At 53.8% G+C, this 25,014-nt stretch overlaps 1 protein-coding gene across 6 annotated transcripts in view; it reads left to right on the top strand.

The window, feature by feature from the left end:
• Positions 1 to 1,437: 1,437 nt before the first annotated feature.
• Positions 1,438 to 25,014, top strand: part of SBF1 (SET binding factor 1) — an 85,365-nt gene continuing 61,788 nt past the window's right edge. For all 6 annotated transcript variants that reach the window (XM_069801427.1, XM_069801429.1, XM_069801430.1 and 3 more), the window contains exon 1: positions 1,438 to 1,618. In XM_069801427.1, coding sequence (XP_069657528.1) covers positions 1,564 to 1,618 — 55 coding nt within the window. In that variant the 5' untranslated portion in view covers positions 1,438 to 1,563. The remainder of the gene's footprint in view (positions 1,619 to 25,014) is intronic.

Raw genomic sequence — 25,014 nt, forward strand, 5'->3', positions numbered from 1 at the left:
GGTGGCACCGCGGGACTGTGCCAGGGCATGCTGCCGCTGGCACCCCTGGCACGCTGCGTCCCCCTGGCCCTGTCCCCACATGTGGCCTTGTGCCAGGCTGGCTGGAAAAGGACGTGGGCCCCACGTGCCGGTGGGAGCTGCCAGGGACCAGTGATGGCCAGGATGGACTCAGCACCCCGGTAGGGACCAGCACCGGCACTGGGCCTTGGCTGCTGGCCAGGAGCTGCCCACATGGCTGCGGGGCTGCAACCCGGCCCTCCGAATGCCTGATCCTGGCTCCGGCCGGGCAGGTGCAGACTCGGTACTGCATCCTGACGGAAGCCCCAAGCCCTACAGCATGTCCCGCTGTTGGGGGGGGTGAGGGGCTGCACAGCCCCCATCCCCACCCCCCGTGTGTCCTGGCACCCCATGGGCAGCTGCGAGCGATGGGGTCACCGCGCCCCAGGATCCTGTCCCTCCCGGGGGGGTGCTGTGCTGTGGGGGTGCACACCCGGGGGGCTGTGCACACCAGTGGGGGCCACACACAATGGGGGTGTTGTGTGCAGCTGAGGGGGGCCGGGCACCCTGGGGACGTTGTGCACAGCGTGGGAGCTGTGCACACTTGGGTGACCATGCGCGTGGGAGCTGTGCTCACTCAGGGGCCGTGCACACCGGGGGGGGGCCGTACACACCGGGGGGGGAGCAGGCACACCCAGGCACCCTGCGGGGGGTGTACTCCCTGGGGGGCTGCACTCCCTGGGGGGCTGTGCACAGCGGAGGGGGCTGTGCAAAATGGGGGGGTGCATGCACACCGCGGGGGGTGTGTGTGTGTGTGCTTGCACACCAGAGGGCCATGTACGTATGGGGGCTATGCACACCAGAGGGGAGGACATGCACACCGGGGGGGGGGGGCGTGCACACGGGGGGGTTGTGCACACCAGTGGGCCATACACATTAGGGGGGCCCTGAATGCCGGGGGCGGGGCTGAGCACACTGGAGGGGCATACACAGCGGGGGGGGGTAGGGGGTGTCCTTGCACACTGTGGGGGGTCGTGGACATTTCGGGGGAGGGGGCGTGCACACTGCGGGGGCGCCCTGCACACTGGGGAGGGACCTGTGCGCGGCGTGGGGAGGGTGGCGGCGGGCGGCGCACACTGCAGGGCCGTGCACACCGGGGAGGGGGGCGGGCTGTGCGTGCATACGGGTGGCTGTGCACAGCGGCGGGCCGCGCGCACCGGGGGTCCCCGCACACGCGTGTCCATGCCCACCCGTGGCCGGCGCAGCCCGCGGCCACCGCCCCGCCCCGCCCGGGGAACCCCGGTGCCGCGGCCCCGCCCCTCCAGACCCCGCCCCCTCCTCCCGCCGTGCCCCGCCCCCTCCCCGCCCGGCGCGCCCAATGGGGTGCGGCGTCCCGCCTCCCGCGGCGACGGCGGCGCAGGCGCAGTGCGGGCGGGCCGGGCCGGCCGCGCGAAGGGCCAAGATGGCGGCGGTCGGCGGGGTGCGCGGGCGGGCGGGGAGCGCGGCGGCGGCGGCGGGGGGGCTGTGAGCGCTGTGAGCGCGGCGACAGCGGCCGCCGCCCCCGCCATGGCCCGCCTGGCCGACTACTTCGTCCTGGTGGGCTACGACCCCGGCAAGCGCGGTGAGCGGCGGCGCGGGGCGGCGCGGGGCCGGCGGGGGCGCGACCGCTGTCACCCGCCGCGGGGGAGGGGCGCGGGCGGCGCCACGCGTGGGGCCGCGGAGTTGAGGGGAGGGAGGGGGGAGCGGGCGGACAGCGGGTCCACGCGGGGTCGCGCCGGGCGGGGGGTGCGGGCCCGGGCCGGGGGTGCGGGCCGCGCCCGCGCGACGTGGCGGGCGCCCGGCCGGGCCCACGGGCGGGACTGCGGCCGGTACCGGGGGCGGCCGCTGCAGCGGAGGGGAGGGGGGGGTGTGGGGTGCCTGAGGGAGCGGCCGGTGGGGTCCTTCAACCGGGCGGGCCCGGCGGGGCCGCCTGCCTGCCCCGGGAGGCGGCCCGGCCCGGCCCGGTCCGGGGTGCGGGACTGTGGGCGGCACCGGGCAGGGCTCAGGCTGCTTCCCCCCGGGCTGGTTACCCACCCCCCGCCACCGTGAAGCACCTCACGGCCAGGCCGGGGGAGAAGGGCCGGCGCTGGGTGTGCGCAGCTCCAGCTGCCCTGTCCCCGGGGCTTAGGTTTGCCCGTTCACCGCAGCCAGAAACGCTTGTGCGTGGTTCTGCCAATTTACAGTTTCTGTAATTTTAGAGGCTTCCCCCCCCCAGCCATCTTCGAGCCGTCACCAGTCCGGAAGCGGCGGCTGGTGTTGGGTTGGGGTGGGGGGATTTCTGCCCTCCACTTGCTGGGGTGCGGCGGGGGGGCTGACCAGAACCCGCCTTGGACGGGGACGTTGTGCCCGGGTGGGTGCCGGGCTGGTGTTTGTCTGACGCCGCTGCCTTGGAGGCTTCCGACCCACAGGTCTGTCAAAAGACCTCGTCCTGCTGTCCTCGGCCCACGCCTGTTCTTGTCTTCGGGTGATGGGGGTGGTTGTCTGGGTCGTGGGGGTTTTATTTGTCTGGGGGTTCTTTCCGTGATGCTTTCTTCTGCCTTCCTGCGCCCAACTGGTTTTGGTAAAAATGAGCTTTTTCAGCATTATAAATGAGGCTAAGTTTAACTAAAATAAGGACTTTCTTGCAGAATGCACGGCGAGAACGTCTGTTCCCCAAATTGCACATTCGCAGAAGAAGAAGCTGTTGGCTGGAGTTGTTTTAAGTGTGTGCTTGGAGCTGAGGAGAGGGAATCCTTTTCCATGCAGTGCCTGTTAAGCTGTGGGTTTGATTATTACGGGAGGTTGTTGAGGCTGAGAGCTTAGTTAACATTCACAGCGGCTGCATGGTTGTACAGATACGAGTGTCTGCAATGCTCAGTGCAGATCCCAACACCCGTCACTGGTCCTGTGTCTCTCTGGTTCCGGAGCAGGCTGGGGCTCCCCTGCGGAAGGCAGGAGCTCTGGGTAGTGTGGCATGCATCTCCGATAAAGGTCCAGTTTCGGGAAAGTGTTTGGGCCGGAGGGCAGGCAGCCCGGATCAGAGTTTTGATGTTTTCTGAGTAGCATCTGACCGTGTGGCAGGGTGTTTTATTATTATTATTATTATTATTGCATGCATCATGTCCCAGCGTCCCATAGCACCAGGGTGGGAAGGAGTTGCTCTCTTCCCCCCGGTGCCCTCAGGTCAGACTCTCCCTGTGGGAGGTGGGCTGCCCAGGGCTGCACCATCTGGGAGCAGATGTGGCGGCCTCTCTGGGAGCGAATGGAGGGCTGGGGCGATGCTTTGCAGCTGTACTGTCTTCACCTCGCTTCTGAGCGCTGTCTCTGGGGCCTCTGAGCATTTCCTCCTGCATCTTCTTGCTCATCTTGGCCTCCCTTGTGGAACTGCGGCTGACATTTGCAGCGTAAAACTGGTGGTGGTTCGCAGCAGTTAGTAAGTGACAGGGATGGAGCAGGTAAGCACTTAAGTCTTGTGTTCCTTGTCTTGAGACTTGGCAACCTAAGTTTCAGAAGGGAACAATAAATGCCACGCATCTTCCTAGTGTCATTTGAGGCTTGTTTGGGGAAGATGGATAGTGCTCTGAGGTGAAGTGGTTAATTGCAGTGGGACGTTAAAAACGAAAGAGCTCACAATTAATGAATTGTATTTCTCTGACTTAAATGTTCACTTTTTAAATTTTAAATCTCATCTGTAGCATACAGGCCAGAGAACTGAGCTGAATGCACTTATGTTTGGGCTCATACAGACCTTGGCAAAACATCCAACCTTGACTTGGAAACTATTAGCAGGTTTTGGTAGTATAAAAACCCGCCACCAGCTGTGGCACTTGGCCGGTGGTGACTGTCCCAGTAAAAATGTGTCTGTGTGTAGCCCGAACCTGCCTGAGCTCAGCTGCTGGCCTTGGGTTTGAGAGGCCCCTGAACCAGAAGGCATAGGTATGGTGTTGCTAGCTCTGCTCCCAGCAAAATCCTTTTAGATTATAGTCCTGTTTTAATTAGCGATGTAGCTGAAAGTTGCAGGCCTTTCCTAGGTTGTGTTTCGGCTGAGCAGAGCTGCTTGAGGTCTGCGGGGCTGCCGCTTCCTTGTGATTTTGGATGGAGATGTCAGCACTACCTCGGGGCCCACAGGGGTCACTCCACAGCCAAGGGTGTTTGTCTGTGGTAAGAAGTGGCTGTGATCTACTCCACTTTGTACAACTCAAGTGGGCTTTTTGCCCCTGGCTGCTGGCACGTCAGAGAATTCGGGGGTGGTTGACAGAAGACATGCAGCGGTCTTCCTCAAGCACGGCAAAGCTACGAGGTGGGGAGATGTGTCCAGGACACAGTGGGGAGCTTCTGCTGCAGAGCCGAAGCCTCCTTGCTGCTGAGATAATGCAGTCACAAGTGACCTCACCGGGGTGAGGTACCCAAGAGTCAGGGCATCCTCTGCCAGAGAACAACGCTGGCCAGCACTGTGTAAACGTCTTTTCGGGTCAGGAACAGCTAAAGCAAAACCACTTCCCATCCCAGTTTGCAGGTGCCCAAGTGCTCTCCTGAGCTATGTGACGGGCGGTTTGAAGCCAGACATGTGTCCGAGTGATGTGCCAAGTCCTCCCGAGCAGCCCTAAGGATCCCTCCGCTAAGGATGTGAAGATTGACTGATACTGGTTATGTGATTTTGGGGATCAATATGGCAACACTTATTCCCTGCGTGCTGTCCTGTTTTCGCATTCCCCCTCCCTACAGGGAGCTTAGATAATGTTTGGAGGAAGGGCACACAGCTCTCATCTGTGAATGACTAATTGCTTTACAGGTTGGGTTAGTCTCGGCAGAGCCGTAGCCTGGGCGGCAGGCCGCTGCTGCCGCGGCTGTGCCATGTCGTGCCAGCACCTCCCTGCCAGCTGTAAACAAACTGGGACTGGGTGCTGCGGGGAGGAAACTGGGGGGGGGGGGGGGCTCAACTGCACGAGAGCTGGATGGGACCCTTGGTGCGGGCAGGGAGGAGGCTCTGCTCTGCCCGCAGCCTGGACGGGTGCATTCAGCACAGACACATTTGCATGCGGCGAGGCACTGTGGCTGCTGAGGAGTTCATGTGCAGTAGGATTAATGGTCGTGCAGGGATGGTTTTGCAGTTGGGCATGGTGAAAGGAGAAGGTCTGCTGGGTTGGTGGGAGCTGAGGTAGCTCTGCATCATCTCCAGAGATAGAATTATAGAATCATGGAATAGTTTGGGTTGGAAGGGACCTTTAAGGGTCACCTAGTCCAACCCTCCTGCAATGAGCAGGGACATCTCCACTAGATCAGGTTGCTCAGAGCACCGTCCAACCTCACCTTGGATGTTTCCAGGGATGGGGCATCTACCATCTCTCTGGGCAACCTTTGCCGGTGTTTCACCACCCTCATCGTAAAAAATTTCTTCCTTCTATCTAGTCTGAATATATCCTCTTTTAGTTTAAAACCATTACCCTTTGTCCTATTGCTACAGGCCCTACTAAAAAGTTTGTCCCGATCTTTCTTGTAAGCCCCCTTTAAGTATTGGAAGGCCGCAGTAAGGTCTCCCTGGAGCCTTTTCTCCGGGCTGAACAACCCCAACTCCCTCAGCCTGTCCTCATAAGGTGTTAACATAGCTCAGCGCACTTTTGTTGGAACAAAACTGAAAGCAGGAGAGATGGGCTTGAGGGCTGGAGCGGGGCGGCAAGCGGGGTTTGGCAGAGCCAGCTTGGGGCTGGCTGGAGGTGCTGGGTGCTGCAATGGTGGAGTCCGGCGCGTCTGCAGTGTTTGCTGGGGTTATGGTTGGCATCTGCTCCTGGTGCAGCGTGTTATCTTCCTGAAGGGGCCCGGTCCTCCCTGTCACACGCAGGCTCACGATGATGACCGCTGGAAATGGCGTCTCTGCTGGCATTCTGCTCATCTGGAAGGATGAGAAAAGGGACTGCTAACTCTTTCAAGAAACATGTTGTCCGGCTGTGAAACTGGTGTCTTCATGGTACAGCGTGAGATCCTGCGGCCGACCGATGTGACCATGAGTGGGGCTGGCAAGTGGGCAGGCGTCCGGCCGCTTTTCCTCTAGTTTTGTGAGCCCAGCTCTGGTGTGCTGAGCCACTGGGTTGCAGGGGGTTGCGTTGAGGGAAGCAGAGCACCGATATGCTACAGTGAGAAGAAGCTGCGTCTGCCTGACACTGATGTCCGTGTGTCCCGGTTGGTTGTGACTGCAGCCACGGTTGCTGTACACCGAGCCAGCTCCTGCATCTGTGCACTTGTGTCGGGAGAGGGGCTGCGTGCTTCCAGGGCTCCGGGTAAATGTATGGAGTTAAAATGTGCCCCGGCAGCGGGAAATGAGTCCTTTCATATGTGAGTGTTTGTCATATTGTGTCATGATTGCTCACATTATTCTCTGTAAATGGAGGTTTTTAAATCTCTTGGCTCTTATCGTTAATGCAGACAAATGACTGCTTTGCAAAGCTAGGACTTCTGGCTGCTTTTTGCCTCGGGATCTGAGAGGTTTTTCTCTGTGCATCTCCCATGGCCTAAGAGTCCAGAGCAGCTCAATTTCAAAACATGTTTAGCATGGATGAAGGGCTTATCTTGGAGTTTTCTGTATGGAGCACTGAATGAGGCATGGCCTCTTCCCTGTAGGGAATTAGAAAACAGACAAACAAACAAAAAAAGAAGGGGGATTTAGAATACACGCATTTCTGAATAAGCCATTGATGATCTGCCGCTGTTTCTGTCCATGTCCGAGTTTGCAGCTGTCCAGCCCTCCCCAACCCTGGTGTTTGCTGGTTGCTGCAGGTTCTGGCCAAACCTCTGAGGTTCCCCCCCCTCCCAGGTAAAATGCAGCAGGGGAAGAGGGAAAGCCCTTCAGCTGAGCAGGTGGTAGGTCATGGGAGCCGAGGCCCCCAGCTCAGGATCTCCTTGGGTTTTCCCCGGTGGATTGCTGTGTTTGCTCAAACCTTGGGTGTACTCTTGGAGGCCCGGAGCGATGGCAAGACCACACAGCATCGTTCGTTCCCCCATGGGATGGCAACCCTGCGTGTCCCTGGTGGCATGCCCCAGTGCTTGCTGCACCACTGCCTGACCCCAGGCTTGCTTCTGTGGGGTTCGCTGAGCAGGGTGCTGGTAGATGCAGACCCTCCTGCAATGCCTGCTGCTGTCTGAGCCAAAATGAGATTTCTGCTGCTTCCCAAGGCCCGGACAGCCTGGGAGGAGTGCTGGTTTTCTGTGAGGGGGTAGTGGCTAGTGTGGAGGATGGTGAGGCTGCTCAGAGGCCTTGTCTGAGCTGGGGAGGTTATAGCATTTTCTGTATTTCTTTGCAGTTGTGCAGACTGGAGTGTCATGCCACATTTAGCGTACTCTTGCTGTACTGAAACGTAGCTCCTTCAGAATGCTGGGGTTTGGACACATTAATTCTGGTTTTGAGCTTCTGTGGGAGGTAAGGGTGGATGTTGAGAGGAAACTGCCTCTGTGCTTGGTGCCGTCTCTTTCCGTGAAGTCTTTGATGCAGCTTCTGGTGCTGCAGGCCCCGTGCAGGCGGTCTGAGGAACGAGGGCGCAGGCGTGATGCATCCTGCTCTCCTCAGAGGTGCTTGCGGCTCCTCTGCCTCTCAGGCTTTCGCTGCGCAGCTGGAGCCAATGTCTGGAGCGAGGAGCTAATGCTGAAAGCCAGAGAAGCTGGAGCAAACCCGTTGGGCAGAGGAGAGCTCTCATGGCTTGTCCTGCTACTGTCCCACCTGTGTTTTGAGTTGTTTTTCATCCTGAGAGTGCCAGTCTCTGCTGCTGCAAGATGTCCATGCAGCTCTCGCTGGTGGGAGGCATTTCTAACTGGCAGTAAAAATACGCTTCGTTCTGTCATGTGTGGACCTGGCCAAGTGACTCATCGGTTTGACTCAGACTGGATTCTTATAATGCACACATCTAGCAAAAAAACCCCATACGTTGAAATGCCTCCGGTGGTTGCTAACAGTGAGCTCTGTTTGCTATACAAATATTTGCAGAGAGGACCTCGGAAAGAGAGGATGTAATCCCTGTACATGCCATGTGCAAAGCTGCCTGTCTTCTGTCCCGTTACCTGGCTGCTTGAAAGGAGAGAGTATTGCAGCGATCAGCGTGGATGCCTGTCGAAGGGGGTCACCCTACTCCTGGCAGCTGCCAGCCCCCACGCCGCAACATCCCAGCTGCACTGGTTGGTCTGGGAACTGCAGCTCCTCTGATCCCAGATGCTCTATTAATACTGGTCTCATGTTCTTTGAACTTTTGCCCAGGAAGAGAGGCTCTGTGTGCTGTGGATCAAAAACCAGGGAGTCAGATGCTTGACAGTGACATGGGATTAGATCTTCCTTCAGCCAGTGCCAGGTCTGATAGATAGAGTGGTGGGTTTAGTCCAGCAGTGCCCTGTCTTCACTAGGTCTCAGCACTTCCAGTTTCCTTGAGGTACTTTTGTAGATCAGAAAAGATTAATCCCACGGTTGCATGAGACAGCACGCCCTGAAAGCCATCACTTGTGCCGTGTGGACTCTGCTGCTGTTTCTTCATGGCTGTGTAAGTCCATCCTCGTTGGGCCAGCAGCATGGTGCTGGCAGGGCATAGGCATACTAGCTGTCCCGGCAGTAGAGCTGCAGCCTGTCTTCTGCTGCTGTCACAGGCACACCAGTGCCTACGTGAGTGCTGCCGGGTGATAGTCTCATGGCTTCTGAAACCCTCTTGGGCTTGCTGGACCCTGTGAGCTCGTCGCCAGCCTGCACACGAGCTGTGGCTGTGCCCGGGGTGTGCTGGCTGGCATCGGGCCTCGCTCGGGTGCCTGTTTCCTGCCGCGCCGCGGTCTGCGCAGGAACGACGAGGTCTCTCTTCTCTCCCCACCGCCACATCTCCCTACCCTGTACCTCTTTCTGTGGCTGTTTCCTGTCGCTGCCGGAGCTTGGTTCGGTTGACATGTGCCGGCAGCCTCTCCCGGAGGTGCCGGGGCAGCCGGAGCCCCTGTGGCTGTCTTGTGCAGTCGGCAGCTCTGTTTCCCAAAGGTCACTGAGTGGGATGATGCTTTGAAACGGTCTAAATATGGCACAAGAAGCATCGCAGTGTAAAGCTTTCCATGTGCTCACCTCTGAGTTGTAAACCTGTGATGTTGCTTAAGAAGAGATGGAAAATTCTCTCTACCCCATCTTAAGTGATCCTCCTTTTTCATGGGGGAATAAATATATTTTATATCAGTGTGGGATGAGTCGTTTTGGGCCTGGAGCAATACCTGTGCAGGATAAATTGGCACGAATGCTTTAATCCTCTGGTCTAGTCGTTTCTCCTTTTGTAAGGAGATTCTCCCGTGGCCGGCTGCATTTCACTGCCAGAAACTCCTGTTGTGACCGTCGCCAAGAGGGCAGCTGGTGTTTGCATGGCTGCGTAACACCTGTGTCACAGTTTTGGGAGAGTGGGTGAACATGAGGAGAAGCATCAGTCTGAAACATGCGTTGTAACCAGATTCTTGAACTGTTAGTAATATTTTGTTTACTGCCAGTGACAATTTTGCAAATTTCTTTTTTGTTTCTCTCGCTTGAGCTGGTGTGAGCTCAGTGTGAGCAGGAATCTGAAGACTGTTTGCAGCAAGTTTCATTTTCCCGTTTCTTCTAGTGCTGGGATGCTAGGCTTGAAAAGCAGCTGTGGTTTTATGGATGCTAAAAAGACAAACAAAACCGACTTGGCCGGAGGTAGAAATGTGCCCTGGAGTTCCCCAGGCTGCCCAGCTGTATGCCCCGTGGGAGCTCCTGCTGTCGTGCTGGGGCAAGAGGAGGAGTCCACTGTGAAAACCCCTGTGGTTTAGTTACCCCAAGATGCCTGGGGGGATCAGAGGAGCGGTGGGGCTGTGCTGCTGACCCTGGGGAGCTTTTTCTTCACCTCTTGCTGTGATGGTGTCATGAAGCCTTCTGGGGCTGGGCTGCTTGTCTTTTTCTCTCTGTGGTTATACAGCTTTTGACCACTAAATATTCTTGTTATGTCAAACCAGACATTGAGAGCCTGCAAGTGCCTCGGGGCAGGGATCATCCTGCTTCTAGGAATGTATCTTTCCGATATCTGAAGGGTGATCATCCCTTCCAGTTTTGCAACCGGAAAAAATGAGGCAGGGAGGGTTTGGTGAAGGTGTCAGCAGTTACTGGTGGGAAGGGGCAGGCGGTGGAGGTTGGGTGTGTGGAAGAGCAGTGTGTGAGGGCCCTTCATCTCCCAGGAGTGAAGGCCTTTCTCTTGCACTGATTCAAATCCTTTTTTGTTTGTGGTGTGGCTCAAAAGTGCCACGTGTCAGTTTGCAGGGAACAGCCTGCATATTTGGCAGCTGTTGCTGCCTTGTAACTGAGATTTGGATAGTCTTGCACGTTATTTTTATGTTTCTGAATGCTTTTTGATCAAGATGATGCAGCAGGAAGCTTTCTGGGGAGGAGAAACCAAGTCTCTCTGTCTCTATTCATTTGACGTATTTTTGTGTTGTGGGTAGCTGTAGGAAGCGGAGCAGAAAACTAGTCAGGCTGCTTACCTCTTCTCTGTATGGCATTTTCCTCCCCAAACCAGAGGGCTCCCTGATTGCCCGGATAACTGTGCTTCTTGGTCTGGTGGAGTCGCATTCTTTCCAGGGATGCCGCTCTGGCATTGAAGCCGAGAGAGAAGGACCAATGCCCTTCCGAAGGTGCCGTTCGCCCTGCCCTAGGCTTGGACTCCTTCTGACCTGAGGGATGACAGACGTGATGCACTGCTGGGTCTCGGCCCTCTGGCTGGAGGGAAACACCTCTTGCAGACCCCAGGGCGAGTCCGGGTCCTTCTGCCCACGTACGCTGCCTCCACGGGCAGCACCAGCCAGCCTGGTGCGCACCGGTCCTCTCGGCAGCCTCCAAGTCAACTCTGCTCCAAAACTGCGATAATGTTGCTCTTTTAGAGTGGGAAAAGACTTCTGCCCTCGTTTTAGGGACATTACCCTAATATTTCTTGGTTTGGTTTTGGTTTAGATACCTGCAGTCATGCGTCTAATGTTTTGAGAACCGAGATGTGTGTCTGTTAATTGAGACAACTGGAAAAGCCCGTAGTGAATTACGTGCAAGACTGCCTGGTCAGGCTGTTGTGGAGTGCTGGGTATGTGGAGAACTGGCAGGCGTTTTCAAGGCACGGTGCTAGGACCAGGTACCCCTTTGGCTGTAACACGCTGGTAGTTGTTGCAGCATAAACATGCTCATGTCAACACCCGTGGCGTGTACTGCTCCAGGACGGCTGTGCGTCCCAGTGCAGTGCATGAGCACAACTGTGGCGATTGGTGCTGGTTATCTCCATCTTCATCTGTCAGGTTTTTGGCGGTATCGTTCAAATGGTGAACTTGGAAATGCTCCAAGGCGGGTGAGAGGAGCTTGAACCCCGGGCAGATAACACGGCGCAGAGTGCATGCATCTCTGCTCTGGCTGCCCCATGCCGGCTGTCCCTCCGATGCGGTTGAGAGTTGCCCTGACGGGTCATGGGAGCACAGAGGTGGGAGAGTCGGCCAGCACAGCTGCTGCCATGTCCCCTGCGGAGTGGAGAGTGGGGATACTGTCCTGCGCTCGCCTTCGAACACAACATCTCTGTTCAGCGCTGAACGGGGTGAAGCCAGAGGACAATTGTTTGCTTCAGCTTCTTCTGGAGGAGCGGCTACGGTGGCAGCAGGGGTACCAGTGAGGGGATGCGTCATCAGTTGGATTTAGAAATGAGTGAAACTGCGGTTCTTGTGGATTCGCACGTCATCCGAGATGCGCAGGGTGAATGTTGTCAGCGAGGAAGCGGTACGTTGGATGGCACTTTGGATTTGGTCAGCAGCCGGACTGGTACAGCAGGGATTCCTTTGGAAAAGCAGGTGATTAGAAACCAGGAGAGATAATCCCTGGATGAGATAGATGTGAATTTAGCAGACCTAGTTAGGAAGGAGGTCAGACAATATGTGTGGTGAAATGTGGTGTACCAAAGATAGACTGCTCCAGTTTACCTTCCTAATGAGAAGAATGAGACCCATGCTGATTTATACAGTAATTATCTGCAGGAGTGACTCCTATGGGTTATCAATGAGGCAAGGAACTTAAACGCTATGTCTAGTGATGTGTTAGATATTTATGTGGGTGAGAATACCTGCGGTGACACTAGGAAAGAAGGTGCTGCCTCACCACACAGACCAGCTCTAATTGACAGACATCAGAGGAAGCTTCTGTGCAGGCTGTGGCAGTTAGATCCATGCCTCTTGTGCACCTACTTGGCCCAGGTTGGAGATTAAACTTGGGCACCTAGTCGTCGTATGATGGTTCCTGTTCATTAGATCTCTCTGAGCTGTTAAATTGGATAAGGAAAACTCAGCCTTGTTCCTTGGGACATCTACAGTGTGGTTGATGATGCAGTTAAAATCAAGATTAGCGAGCTGTATGGGCTGTGATAATAATGGATACTCCATGGAGTTTGCTGCTAACTGTGGGCACAGGTAGGCTTTTTTCCCCCTAAAAGGTGAGGAGTGATCGTGCCCTTCTCTGTTTGAGGGGTACTTGAATTCTGAAGTGAAATTGTAGACATCACCCCGGCAGATATGTGCTGAGCATGGGCAGTGCAATTGAGCAGCGGGTGTTTGCAGACCAAGGAGGGGTTGAGGACCGCATCTCCCCAGACACATGCATTCGCTTCAGTGAGGGATGCTGCTGTCACTGCCACAGGAGAAAGGGGTGGCAATGGGAGCGCTGGTGATTTTGTGAGCTGGAAGTTAAAGGATGTAAACAACCAGTTATGCAAAACTGCGTAGGGGAGAGTTGGGTAGTGAGGCACCACTGTAGCAGGTTTTGGAATAGATGTTAATTATAGCCTCCCTTAACGAGCTGGGAGAGAACTGTATGTTGTTAACATTTGCAGCTGATGCAAAATTGAGAGAAAGGAGTTGCCAGTATCTTAAAGCACAAAAATAATTTGGAGGGCTGCTCAGCTCTTGCTGTGATTCGCTCCAGAATGAAATTAAGTTTTCTGCAATAACAATCAGAGACTTTTCTGAGGGAACAGGGCAGAGCCCTGCTCTCCAGCAAGTGAGAGCAGCCTGGAGTGCCGGGGTTTGGAGAGGGGGAACAGGCACAGCACACAGTTGAGGTATGGGCTTCCCGAATCCCTGGAGCTGGGACTGCTGCTGCGCTCCCTGTGCCAGGACAGTGCCCCTGCTGTCATGCTCAGCTCAGGGCCCTCGTTTCTGGAAGGGTGCTTGGTTCAGGCAGGCTCGTATGCCTGGTGTGATGAGAAGATTGAAATATGTTTAAGCTGGCTAAGCAGTGACTAAGATGACATACACCTGCAAGTATCTGAGTGTGTAAGTGCCATGCAGTCTAAAGTAGCCCAGTGTGTTTTAACAAGGTGTTGGGCTGAAATGCAGAGGTTGTGTGTCTGTTCTGTGTCATGCCTGGAGAACGGTCTCCATAAGTGTGTTTGTGCCACTGGCATCTGAGACCTCCTTCCTAGCCACGGAGCTGCCTCTTCGACTGGAGGAGCTTGGCTAGAGGATGACTGCTTCAGCAGGCTTCTTCCGCCTCCGACACCTGGAATACTGTTATATCAACTTTGCGTTCATTTTATTACTGCGCAGAACATCAGTGTATTTGGAACTGTGAGCCTGGGGGCGAAGGAGTAATGCTGAGCATGGCTGCAGAGTCGTGCAGCTTGCATCTGGACATGAGGTGTGTTTGAGGGACTTGGCCTTTGGCTTTTGGGGCTATAGCAGTCCAACTTGTGTGCCAAGCCATTAGCGTTGCGTCTGCTATGCCTGTTTCTGGTCAGGATCAGCAGACATCAAGTGATGGGTCTAGTCCTGTCCAGAGCTTGTGCTGCTCCCAGCACCCATCTCGGGAGCTTCTCGGGAGTGCTCCCAGTCTGACTGCATTACCTGTGTCCTCCTCCTCGTCTGGGCACGTATTACCTGGTCGCTTCCTCCTCCTCTGGGCACATATCTGTGCCGTTCCTGTCTACTGCCCGCTGGGGAAGGGGATCTATTCAGAAAGACTCTTCTGAAATGCTGGTGTTGGGGTGGGTCAGGCGATGCTGTTCTGGCCACGGCAGCTCTGAGTCACTGCTTTTCCCATGGGTGTAGAGCCAGGCAGAGGAGTTCAATGCTGGGGGACTGGCTGGACCAGGAGAGTTAAGATAGCCAAGTAGTGTCTCGGCTGAAAGCCCCAGCTGGGCTGCAAGCCCTTGTTGTGCACCATGGATGTCATGAAGTTGACTTGAGTACTGGCAAGCCAAGGAAGGTTTCTTTTCCTGAAATTTCTTGGGAGTGTATCAGAGAATTGATGTGCGTGTCTCGCAGCCAGTGCTTGTCTGTCAGTGTCTTCTACTGGATTGTCCTGTGGTTTTGAGGCAGAGGAACACCTTTATTTGTAATTTTATTTATTTAAAAATGAGTTGGGAACAAAAGGTGAAGCTGTGGCATCAGGGGAGATATTTCATGTTTTTGTTACTTCAGTTCCAGGATAAACCCTGGCTGGATTTGGTCTCTGCATGCATTTTTAATTTTCCAGTCTGTTCTAGTGCCACGTTCCTTGACAGCTCAGCATGACAAACATATCTCCATGGATGGGAAAGCATAAAGTCCCATCTGAGGATTTCCTTGAAAATGTTCCATAAAGCAGAGGCCATGCTGGACTGGCCTGCATTGTCGGTGTTGCGAAGCGTGGCTGGCAAGCAAAAGTGCTGCCCTGGTGTCCTGTCCCGGCGGAGGTGCTGTGCTGGTGTGGCTCTGGGCAGCTGGAGGAGAGGGGAACGGCACTGCAAACAAACCTTGGGTGTCCTGAAGCCGTGACCTGTCTCTCCTAACCCAACTCCTTGCTTTCTAGTGGCCCAGCAGTGTGTGACTCTCTTTGTGGGGGATTTCCGCTGCTGGTTCAGTAAATTAAACTTCTTGTTCTTCTGTCTTTGGTTTCAGGCTCTCCAAGTTTCTCTGTTGTCTGTACTCTGGTCCATGTTTTCACTTAACTTTTTATTTTCCTCTCTGTTTGGACTGGGCTTTGGCTGTGTTTGAAGGCTGCTTTGCTTGTTTCACATAATGATCTGCATCCTTACTGTTTTAACCTTACTGTCTTTCTTTTGCATCCTTGTTTTGTTTTTTCCTCTCTTAAGTCCTGGCAATGGAGGTCACTTTAACGTCATATTAATGCAGAGGATGGGAATGTTTATTGTCTTCTTTTGAACTTAAGTTTTCTTGACAGCTCTTGTTTTATATAGAAGTACCTTTTAAAAATGTTGCATCTCTTGGAAATTCCTCTCCATCGAGGATGTCAGGATTTTGTACGTTTCTTAAAACGCTGATGCGTGAAGTCGAGGTTTGCCATATGTTTTGGACTTGTGTCTTGTCAGAACGAACAGTTCAAGGAGTAGCTCCAACTGCTGCTTGAGCTGCTTTGTTTGCAGAGTTTCACCTGGGACCGACTGATGCTGATGCTGCGCTGTTCAAACGTGCCGAAACAGTCTCCACCTGCAGTCTCCCAGTTTAACGTGACACTTGAGGGATAGCAGAGAGCATGAGAAGTAGGCAAGATGTGGAATTTGAGAGCCCCTCAATTCAGGAGTGTGGCCATGGAGGGATTTATTACATTGCCTTCCCCTGGGGCAGCTTGGTGGTGGTGGGTGTTTCCAAGGCACTGTGGTTTATGCTGGTGTGATCCTTCAGCGCTGGCTGTGGAGTTTGCAGTGGCAGGACTGTCTGTGATGTGCAGGTAGGGAACTCTTGCTATCAAAGCAACTTTCTTCCTTCTGTCACCTCTGTGCGTTGCATGGTGATGGCCACCGCCAGCCTCTGCTGCACGGGGTTTTGCTCCTGTGTGGTGGTGGGTGTTTCTGAGGGTGGTGAAGCATAGCTCTAAGCCTGTGGGTGCTGGCAGCAGGGAAGATTCCTGCCACTTTTTCTGGCCAGCTGTCCCTGCGTCAGGGCTTTATTTATGGGACTTTCTCAACTAATACCTCAGAGAGAAACATAAGGCCAGATTTCAAGACCATCGAGCAACTAGCCATTTGAAATAGCCATCGTCTGAAGCAGGATTACGGAGACAGATGCTCAAAAGGGCATTTAATATCATTCTTATTAATGACATTAATGCTGCTTTTTCCTGTTCTCGGCAGAGTACAAAATGACACTGCAGGGTTTTGGGGTTTTTTACTCATCTGTTCAGAGTGCAGCCCTGGAGGTGGGTGCAGAAGAGGCTGGCTGACATTGGCTCCTCTGGGACTTGAAGGAGAGGAAGGCTGCACCAGACCTGTTAGAGAACAAATAAAAATAAACCTTAGAGAACTGTTTTTTTGGCAAGAATGGACTGAGTGCTGTAAAGTGCTGCTTCAGAGGTATGCAGCTGTCATCTGACTTGCTCAGAGGCGCATTGAAGGGTCTAATAGTAAGGTTATCCAGATCATATATAATCAATACAGAAGTTAGGCAGACCTTCCCAAGATAAGTGTCATAACCTCTACTTCATTATGGTCTTGGCCTTTGCAGAGAACGTTTTGCCCAAGAAAAAGTGGCTGCTTTTTCATAAAGGCCCTTCATAAGCATCTGTGTATCTGTGGGCATATCTTGGCCCTTTCTTCTGAACATGGAAAATCCCAGGTGGCATCAGGCCAAGGAGAATAAATACGATCAGTCATCTGACACAGTCTCAGCACACTAGACTGAGTAGATGGCACTGCAAGTACTGTTTCTCTAGAAATTCAGGCACTGCAGGCTTGTTGTTGGGTAAAGTCATGAGACAAGTGTTTCATGAAAGTGCAGGGGCTTTGGTCCTCTGAATCATTCGCTTGGAGAAATCTGTTCCACCTAAGGATGCAGCAGGATGTGCCATGGAAAGCCGAGGCTGTTCAGTCATTGAGCAGCTGAGAGCCGTGAAGTCCTGCCAAACAGCAAGAGGAGTATGTGAGGCTGGAGTAGGGTGAAGAATAGGTGTGGGGACAGCGATGCTTTCTAGTATCAGTGCTGCCTGGGCTCCTCCAGCCAGGGTTTTCTGGCTTTCATGATAAAAGGTGCCATTTTCTTTCATAGTTTGTGGGTATATAAAATGTTTGTGAGTCCACATAAAGTGGAAGGTGAGAAGTAAACATCTTGGGAATGAAGATCTAGAAAGTGCGTGTGGCTAAACTAAATGCATTGTTGTTCTCATCTTGGTAGGATGATGGTAGGACTGCCTAAAGTGATGCAGAGGAGGTAATTTCAGTTTGGGAGATGAAGGGCTGTCTGTAGCCATGATCCAATGAGAGCACTGGGTGTAGCTCAAGGAGGATAGGTACCCTTGTGGAGTTATTAACACGCAAAAAAACCGCAACCAAGCCCCCTAAAACCAAAACCCCCAAACAACCACACCTCCCCTGAAAACAGTCACAGCTTTCGTCCTAGTTTTGTCAGCCCATGGAAAGCAGACACATCCTTGGTGTTAAAGGGCAATTACAGAATTTGATACCATCTGACTTCCAGTTCCAGAGTGGGAGTGCTGTGGGCCTGAAGGACTCCCAGTTCAAATGGAGGATTTTCCTGAAAGCATTTCCATTGTTTTCCTCCTTGGACAACTTGTACGGTTTGGAGGTGGGTAACAAGTATTCTCGGTATAATCTCCCTTCAGTGCCCTGCTCACCATTTTGTCGATCCCTGAATCCTGCTTCCCTTTCCCAGGCTCTTTGGATGTCCCTGCAGTACTGAGGCAGTGGCTTGGAGTAACTGGGGTTTAGGAGACACACTCAAGGGACTAGGAAAATTGGCTGTTGTCTGAAGGCCAACACTGCCTGTTCAGAGCTTCATTGCAGAAGATGAGAATGGTTGTAATGAGAAAATGAGTAATGCTGTGGAAATGCGTGTCATGCCTGGGGAACAGAGCTGCTGCCCCAGTGTGAGTGGTGAGCTGCCATGTGTGTGCAATGTCTGTGAATTTGTCTTGGGTATTTTGTCTGCAACCATTATTTTCAGCTGTTGGTCCAGTTCTAGGTCCAATTTTATATATTTCTACTTGTACAACTGGAGAACATGGATAATCCAGCTCCTCTGAGAAAATATTCCTGATAGCTTAGGGAATATATACTAGGGGGAGGGTGGTATCTACCAGCTGGATCCTAATAAATGCTTGCTTTAGTCAACTTGAAGTCTAGTGCACAGCTGTTTCTGTGCATGATGGATTTGTTCCGGTGATGTTCACCAGGCCAGCCTGTGGAGATCATCTGTGTGTGGGCACAGCAGAGCACTGCCAACCAAGAGGGGAATGGAGACCGCCCCCCCCCCCCGAAGGCGGCATGTAAAATTAAGAGTTACTCCTAGAATCTCATCAGCTTTCCTCTTCAGCCAGGACTATGGCTGTCACCCTGCATCTTGTAAGGAGAACCAGTGTCCCTGTCTTTCTTCTCCCCTCTCTGTTCCCTGTAACAGGATGAAAGAGAAAAGCATCAATGAAGTTCTTGCATATGCTTCTGACAGGCAAAGAGCTACTCGTGATGATTAACATCGTGTTTGTTCTTCAGCAGTCCCTTTTCTTCTGGGCACGATCTCTTTGTGCGATGCTGGCTTTCCATCTGAAACCAAGTGTGTTGAAATCAAACGCTTGGACAAATGCTGATTCTTGCATGGACCCCAAAGTACTCTGAAGAGATCACAGTTCAATAATCATCTCAAAGTTTGTGAAACCAGTCCTGCAGGGCTTGAGGAAGTCTTCACTTGTATATATGTATATAGTGGTTGAATACCACTGTTCATAGGTAGCTGGGCAGAAATCCCAAATAAAAAAGCCTTTGGATATACATTAGAAAGTGGTAAATGGCACATCCAGCATTTTATTGTATGTGATAAGCTGCAGAATTGTTTTAATACGTATAGGTGTAATTTATCCCCCAGACTGGGAAGTTAGCTGACAGGGCGGCTTGCTCATGTTGCAGAGAGCACCGTGCTGCGCACTGTGCTCCGTGCAGCCTTTTCCCTGTGGGAAGGTAACCAAGGACAAATGTAAAATAACTTTAACACTTTTAACCTTCTTTGCAGGTTTAAATAGATATTAAAATAGGGTATTTAAATTTCTTTCATTTAATTTAGTCTACCCTCATGCAGCAGTTCATCTCCAGCACTGCAGACCTTTGTGGCACTGCTGCCTGCCTTGCTGGCTTGCAGGACTGGGAGGTGAAGAGCTGGCTGCAGAGCCCGGTGAGGGCAGTGCCCCAGGCTTGAGGGTAGGAAATACTTTGGGTCTTGTCTCAGAAAGTGCTTATTGCTGGTGTTTCCCCCCAGCTGTGTGCAAGGGTTGGAGCAGCAAGAGCTGTGACTGCAGGAAGTTCTCCTCCAGCAGTCAAATTTCCAAGTCCCAGGGTAGTCTGAGAACGAGCGTTTTTTCCTCCTCTTCCCAGCGCTCAGCTGTGCTAGGCTTTTGCTCTGGGTGGACACTGACTGTTGGACTTCTTTTATCATTGCCCCATGAAGTTTGACGTGGGGGAAGTGGGCAGCGTTGATGACGACCTCATGCACCAAGATGCAGGTTGGAGGGTGTGGGCAGCAGGTACCGGCAGGACGGGCAGCACCTTGCCATGGCATGTGTGGCTGCCAGTGTTGCCCTGCCTTCTCTGCAGGAGACTTGCAAGGTGGAGAAGTGAGCAGCACACCGGCTCAGCTTACATGCTGCAGGCCGGTGGATGAGTTGCATGAGAAACACAGCACTGTGGTGAGAAGGAGGACAGGGAACCCAAAAATGGTGGGAAGGATGAATGGCGAGAAAAGAATAAAGCTCACAGGGTGGGAAGGGAAGAAAGCGTGTCCTGTCCCGCAAGACAACACAGAGCCAAAGAGGTGGAGGAGGGACGTGCGGCTCCGCCGAGGCAGCAGCATCAGGTGACCTTGCTGATACGTCCCCAGCTGCAGGGAGAGGCCAGGGGACCTGTCCCCCACCAGCAGCGCAGTGTGCACTCTTAGGCTTGGGTGGGGAGGGCAGGGCTGCTGTGGGATTTGCAGATCTTTTGCCAGATGGAGAGCCTACCAGGTGTTAAAGTAAATCCCAGGATTTACCAGTGTTTTCCAGCAGTGAAGCATGGTTTGGTGCTCGGCGGTTCCGCTGGATGAGACGAACGGGCTGTGTGACTGTGGAGGACGCGTGGGAGGGAGCGTTAGCATGCTCTGTCCCACAGCCACCCTGTGCTGGACGTGGTCAGCCCAGCAACTGTCCCTGGTCGGGAACCTGACCCCCAGGGAGGGGGGAGCAGGGCTCTGGTTAGCTCCTGCCATAGCTGACAAAGCCTGTTTCAGGGCTGTGGGAGTTAAAGTGGAGTTATCAGTGCGGGTTCCTGCTTGGAAATGTGGACCCAGTTTGGAGTGAAAGGAGAGGATAAGTGGACAGAAACTGAATGCCCTGGTTCACAGGGTTCCCCGTCTGGGAATAGCACAAGCAGGTCAAAAGGGTTTTTAAGGAGAATGGACTCTAAATCTTCCCCTAATCTCCAAAGGGCTTTTGAGTTGGTGCTGTGGAAATAACAGCACAGGCAAATCGGTAATAGAAAAAGGATGTCGGTGCCCATATTGGCAAGGCTCGGAGCCCAGCAGGAGCAGATCCGTAGGTGAACCTGCTGGCACCGAGGATCCCCTTGCGCCCTGTGCTGGCTCAAGCCATGGACCTTTCGGCTGAGCACCATGTAATGACCGGTTGTGTTTTCTGGGTTAGATGGATCCAGAGTGCGTACAGGTCATGCTCCGTGGTGTGAACCAGTGCGTGGGCAGTGGTGACAGTTAGGAGCTTGGCTTCAGGAGTCTCTCCTGATCCAAGCCAGTGTAGACCTACTCCTGATCCAAGCCAGTGTAGACCTACCCAGGACACGTGGTTGCATCAGGTTGGAGATCACTCTTTGGTCTTCACGGAGGGCCGTTTTTAAAGGCAGTGCGTTTTCCCTAGCGCTGCCTGGGACTCTGTGATGAAATGTTGTGTTTACTGAAGACGACAGCAGGCTTTGTCTGAAGCACGGCGGCTTTCGAATTTCTAGAAGGGTTCTGTGATGAAGCTATCATGAGTGTGGTTGCTCTTTGCTTCTGTGGGTAGAAAGCAGTGGGGACCTCTCATTCCTGGAGTTCCCCCCCATCCATAGCTTCTCCCTTTCCTCAGGATCCTGACAGGTTTCGATCTTGTCTCTGGGGATTTCAGACTACTGCAGTTTCCTCTTGGTTGTGTCACTATGTCCTACAGCAACTTCTGCTCCTGATGGAGCTTTCTTGAGCAAAAAAGATACTTTCCAAACAGGATAATGTTAACATCTCTCCTGAGAAGAGGTAATTGGTAAGCTGCATTGTTGTATTTAAATAAAAATAAAGGAGGGTGACTAGACTTTATTCCTCCTTTATTTCCCACTTCACAGGATGATGAACATCCATTGTAGCAGCTCGTTCCCTCGTGCTAACACATGACAGCTTTTGAGCAGCAATGCCACCTTGCTGTAGTAGCTTGTTCCCTATAAATCAGCTGCCAGTACTTTTGGGTTAGGGATTTATCAGCCTGACCTATCCTGAGACTCATGATGAAGGATCAAGGAGTGGGGAGGTATCTGGGGAGGCTATAGGAGCGTGTTCCCTGCGCGCTGGTCTTGGGCTGCTTGCGGAGAGGAGCCTGTACCCTCCTGCTGTGCCACCTGAGCTCAGGGGACATGCTGAGCTTGCACGCTGCTCCCGCCTTGCCCTCATCTGTCTTGTTGCACTGCTGACTAAAGTCGCGTTCCTGGTATTGTTTGCTGTTGTCACTCAAAAAAAAGATGTTGTGGGTTGAAGGGGACTGAACGGGAAGCTGGGGTTTTCTGAGTAGCATGTAGTCCTTCAGCTGTCTTCCCTTATATAGACACAACCTCTGTACCCACCTGATTGGCGTGAAGATTGCTGTGACTGCTGTGAGAAGGGGATATGAAAGAGCAGTGCTGGGGCTGGATGCACCAAGAGGAACTGCCCTGTCTGCTGTTTTTTTTATGTTCCCCCCACCCCGTACACCCCTCCAGGAGCTGGGCATAGACACACAAGTCCACCCAGCAGCTGCAGTTAGGTCCTGGCTCTCCCTAGCTGCCTCCTGCGTGTGGATGCAAGTGTGTGCAAATGGGTCTTGTGTGACACCCCCTTACGGTCTCAGCAGTTGACCTAGACCCCCAGACCCTCCGGTTGTCTCGCTCTGGAGCACGCATGCACATGTGTACCTGCCTCCCCAACCACTGACTTACTCGCCAGCTGGCCTGTCTTGGTCTTTGCTCGTGACCATGCCGACAAGCGAGCTGTCACTCGCAGCCAAGGCTCAGCCTGTCACCCATGGCCTGACTCCAGCTGCTGGCACTTGAAACACCATGTGCATGTAACAGAGCCCCCCACCTGGGAAGGGGGAAGAAGTGGGGCATAGAAGAGGGCAGAAGGGGCTGTACTGGTCAGGCACTGGCCCCTTTCGTCTCCTTATCCCCATTTCCCCATGCTCCTTCCTCCCCAGAGCTCCTGGCCGCTCCCTTTCCTCTCTGTAAGCCCCCCATAGCGCATCTTGTCCAGCCCCCAAATGCTCTGCCCCTGCACCGCACAGCGTGTCCCACAGCCCCGGGCTGGGCTCCCTGTCCCTGCCTGGGTTATGGAGCTCCCGCCTGCCCTCATGGCCCTGTGCTGGTGAGCTGCTCCTGCACCAGCCCTGGAGCAGCCAAGTCGCTACTCAGGGTGGTGAGCTGTTTGAGTCCACATTTGAGAGATGATTTGGGGATTTAGTCCGTTGTGTTTCTTAGGACCTTTTATTCGTGGATCTCAAATGTCGTTGCAAATGCCAAGTCTCCCTTGCAGTGTCCAGGGAGATCTGCCGCCTCTTCCGTGTTGCCTCGGGTTCAGGAACGGTGCAGGGCCAATGCGATGTAGGGAAAAGTTCCTGCGGAGCCAAGTGCGAAGGCTGGGAGCAGAGCCACCACGTTGTTGTGCAGGGCATTCCCATGATAACCTGAAATAAGTTCTCTTGAACCATTTCAAGCTTGGCTGAAAAACGGCTGCAGTAAAGGGTATCTGTGTCACGTCTGTCTAAAGCCGCAGGAGAATAGCAATCTAATTTCTCTGTGGTTTTTCCCTTCAGTTGCACCGGCAGAGCGGACTGTCCAGTGGTTTCCTTTACTGGAAGTAGTGGAGGATCCCAGCATCCCTGCATATGGGTTTCCCATCCCCTGACTTCTGGCAGCATCTCAGAAATGAGGGTTCAGCAGTGTAGGAGTCAGTGCTGCTTCTGAAGCGTCAGCCAGCAAAGGCTTTGCCTGTCTGGCTGTGGGTAACCCTAAATCCTCAGCCTAACTCTGAGTGGTGGCAGAGGGATGAGCTTAGCCCCAGGGCGGCAAGCAGGGGCCTGCAGGTCCCCGCTGTGCCCAAGGCTGTCCTCTTGTGTGGCAGGATGGACGCTCTGAGCAGAAAGCACCCGGAGAGGCTGGATGGAAAGCTGGTGTGCTTGAGTGACTGTATTGTGGAGAAGGGGCTCCGACTAAATGCCTGCCATGCCGTGCCCACGCCAGGGCTGCTCCTCACTCTGGCAGGCAGCAGTTTCCTTTCTTTTTTGAGAGGAGAGCTGTCTTTGTGGTGGCTTCGCACGTCACGGTTTTTATTTCACTTGCCAACACGGATGCATGCACCGTAACGCTGCTCGCTCTTAATGCGCTGCTTTTAGCTTCCCTCTTCAGCTGTGGGCGCTTCCCCAGCAGTGCCACAAGTGCCTCGCAGCCCGGCGTGCAGCCGTGGCTGTGCGTGCACCCAGCCTTCAGCCCCTCTCTGCTGCGGTTTTCATCTGGGCAAAGCAGTCCAACCCCTGCATCTACTTAAAATCAATTCCTTCAGCTGGAGAGATTGGGGAACATTCATTTTTTAGCAACCTGCAGCTTTTAAAGGGTGATGTGACTCGAGCTCTGGCTTCTCCGGCTCTGGGAGAAGCTGTCCTGTGCAGCAGTTGCTGATGCTGTGGGCAGGAGCCCGGTGTGGGAAGCAGGAGGGCAGCGGGGCCAGGGCTGGCCTCATCCGCAGCAACCATGCTGCCTCGGGGTCCCTGCCTCCAGCTTCGTCCTCAGGGCCGGTTCCTACCCAAGTGAAGTGGTGTAGCAGTCGGCATCTGGGGCGAGCAGAGGTGGTTTTCACAGTCTCTCGAAACTGCTGTTTTCTTCTCAGTTGTGGCGTGTGCGGTGTGCGTCCATGTCTGCGGCCGCTGGATCGGCTAAGCAGTGCTGTCTTGATGAAGGGTTAATGTGTGACTACAGGGTGTTTGGTTGTTTTACTATGTGTGGTTTTTTTTTTCTCCTTTGGTTGTTTTGTTTTCTTGCAGCATGAATGTTTCACTCTTTGTTTTCTTGTCCCCTTGTTGTATTAAGGACAAAAATTATTCTTCCACTCACTGTTCTTTTTGCTTATTCCCAGGAGTCAGTCTAGCTGTGTTTGCCGTGGTTTCCTCTGCACTCCCATCAGTGCTGCTGACGGTGAGGTGCTCCGGGCTGTGACTGTTTGGCTACAGCTGAAGCAGGGCAGCAGGCTGGCTGCCCTGGGCCTGTGTCTGGCAGGGTCTGTGCCGTGCACACCATCTTCATTTTCTATGCAGCCTTGAGGAAGGTGTGTAATGCACCTGTCCAGCTCGGCACGAGCTTGTGGCTACCAGCTGGGGGTGAGGGAAGTCCAAAATGTGTGTGAGTGCCCGTAGGCAGCCCTCGCTTGAGGACAGGACTGTACTGGTCTGGGCTGCCCGGTCAGACCCAAAACTGCAATGGAGCAATTCAGATGCCAAAAAGGGAGTTCCCAGGGTCCGGGAAGAGATCTGCTTGTTATGTTACTGGGATTACTGCACGCTGCTGCATCTTACATTGCTGTGCAAACTTGGATGCCGTCAATTACCTGGTCTGGCAGCCTTGCCTGTCGCCTTAGGTTTGGGAAGCGCTGGGAGCCATGCTGGCACAGTGACACCAATGTGGCTGCTGATGGCCTCATCCCCAGGGGAGCACGCTGTCCTTCCCGTCGGCAGCTGGCCTGAGAGCGTTTCCTATTGCAGCCCTCCCTTTCTCTTTC

The sequence above is a fragment of the Haliaeetus albicilla genome, chromosome 14 (assembly GCF_947461875.1).
Source record: "Haliaeetus albicilla chromosome 14, bHalAlb1.1, whole genome shotgun sequence".
Classification (NCBI taxonomy): Eukaryota; Metazoa; Chordata; class Aves; order Accipitriformes; family Accipitridae; genus Haliaeetus; species Haliaeetus albicilla.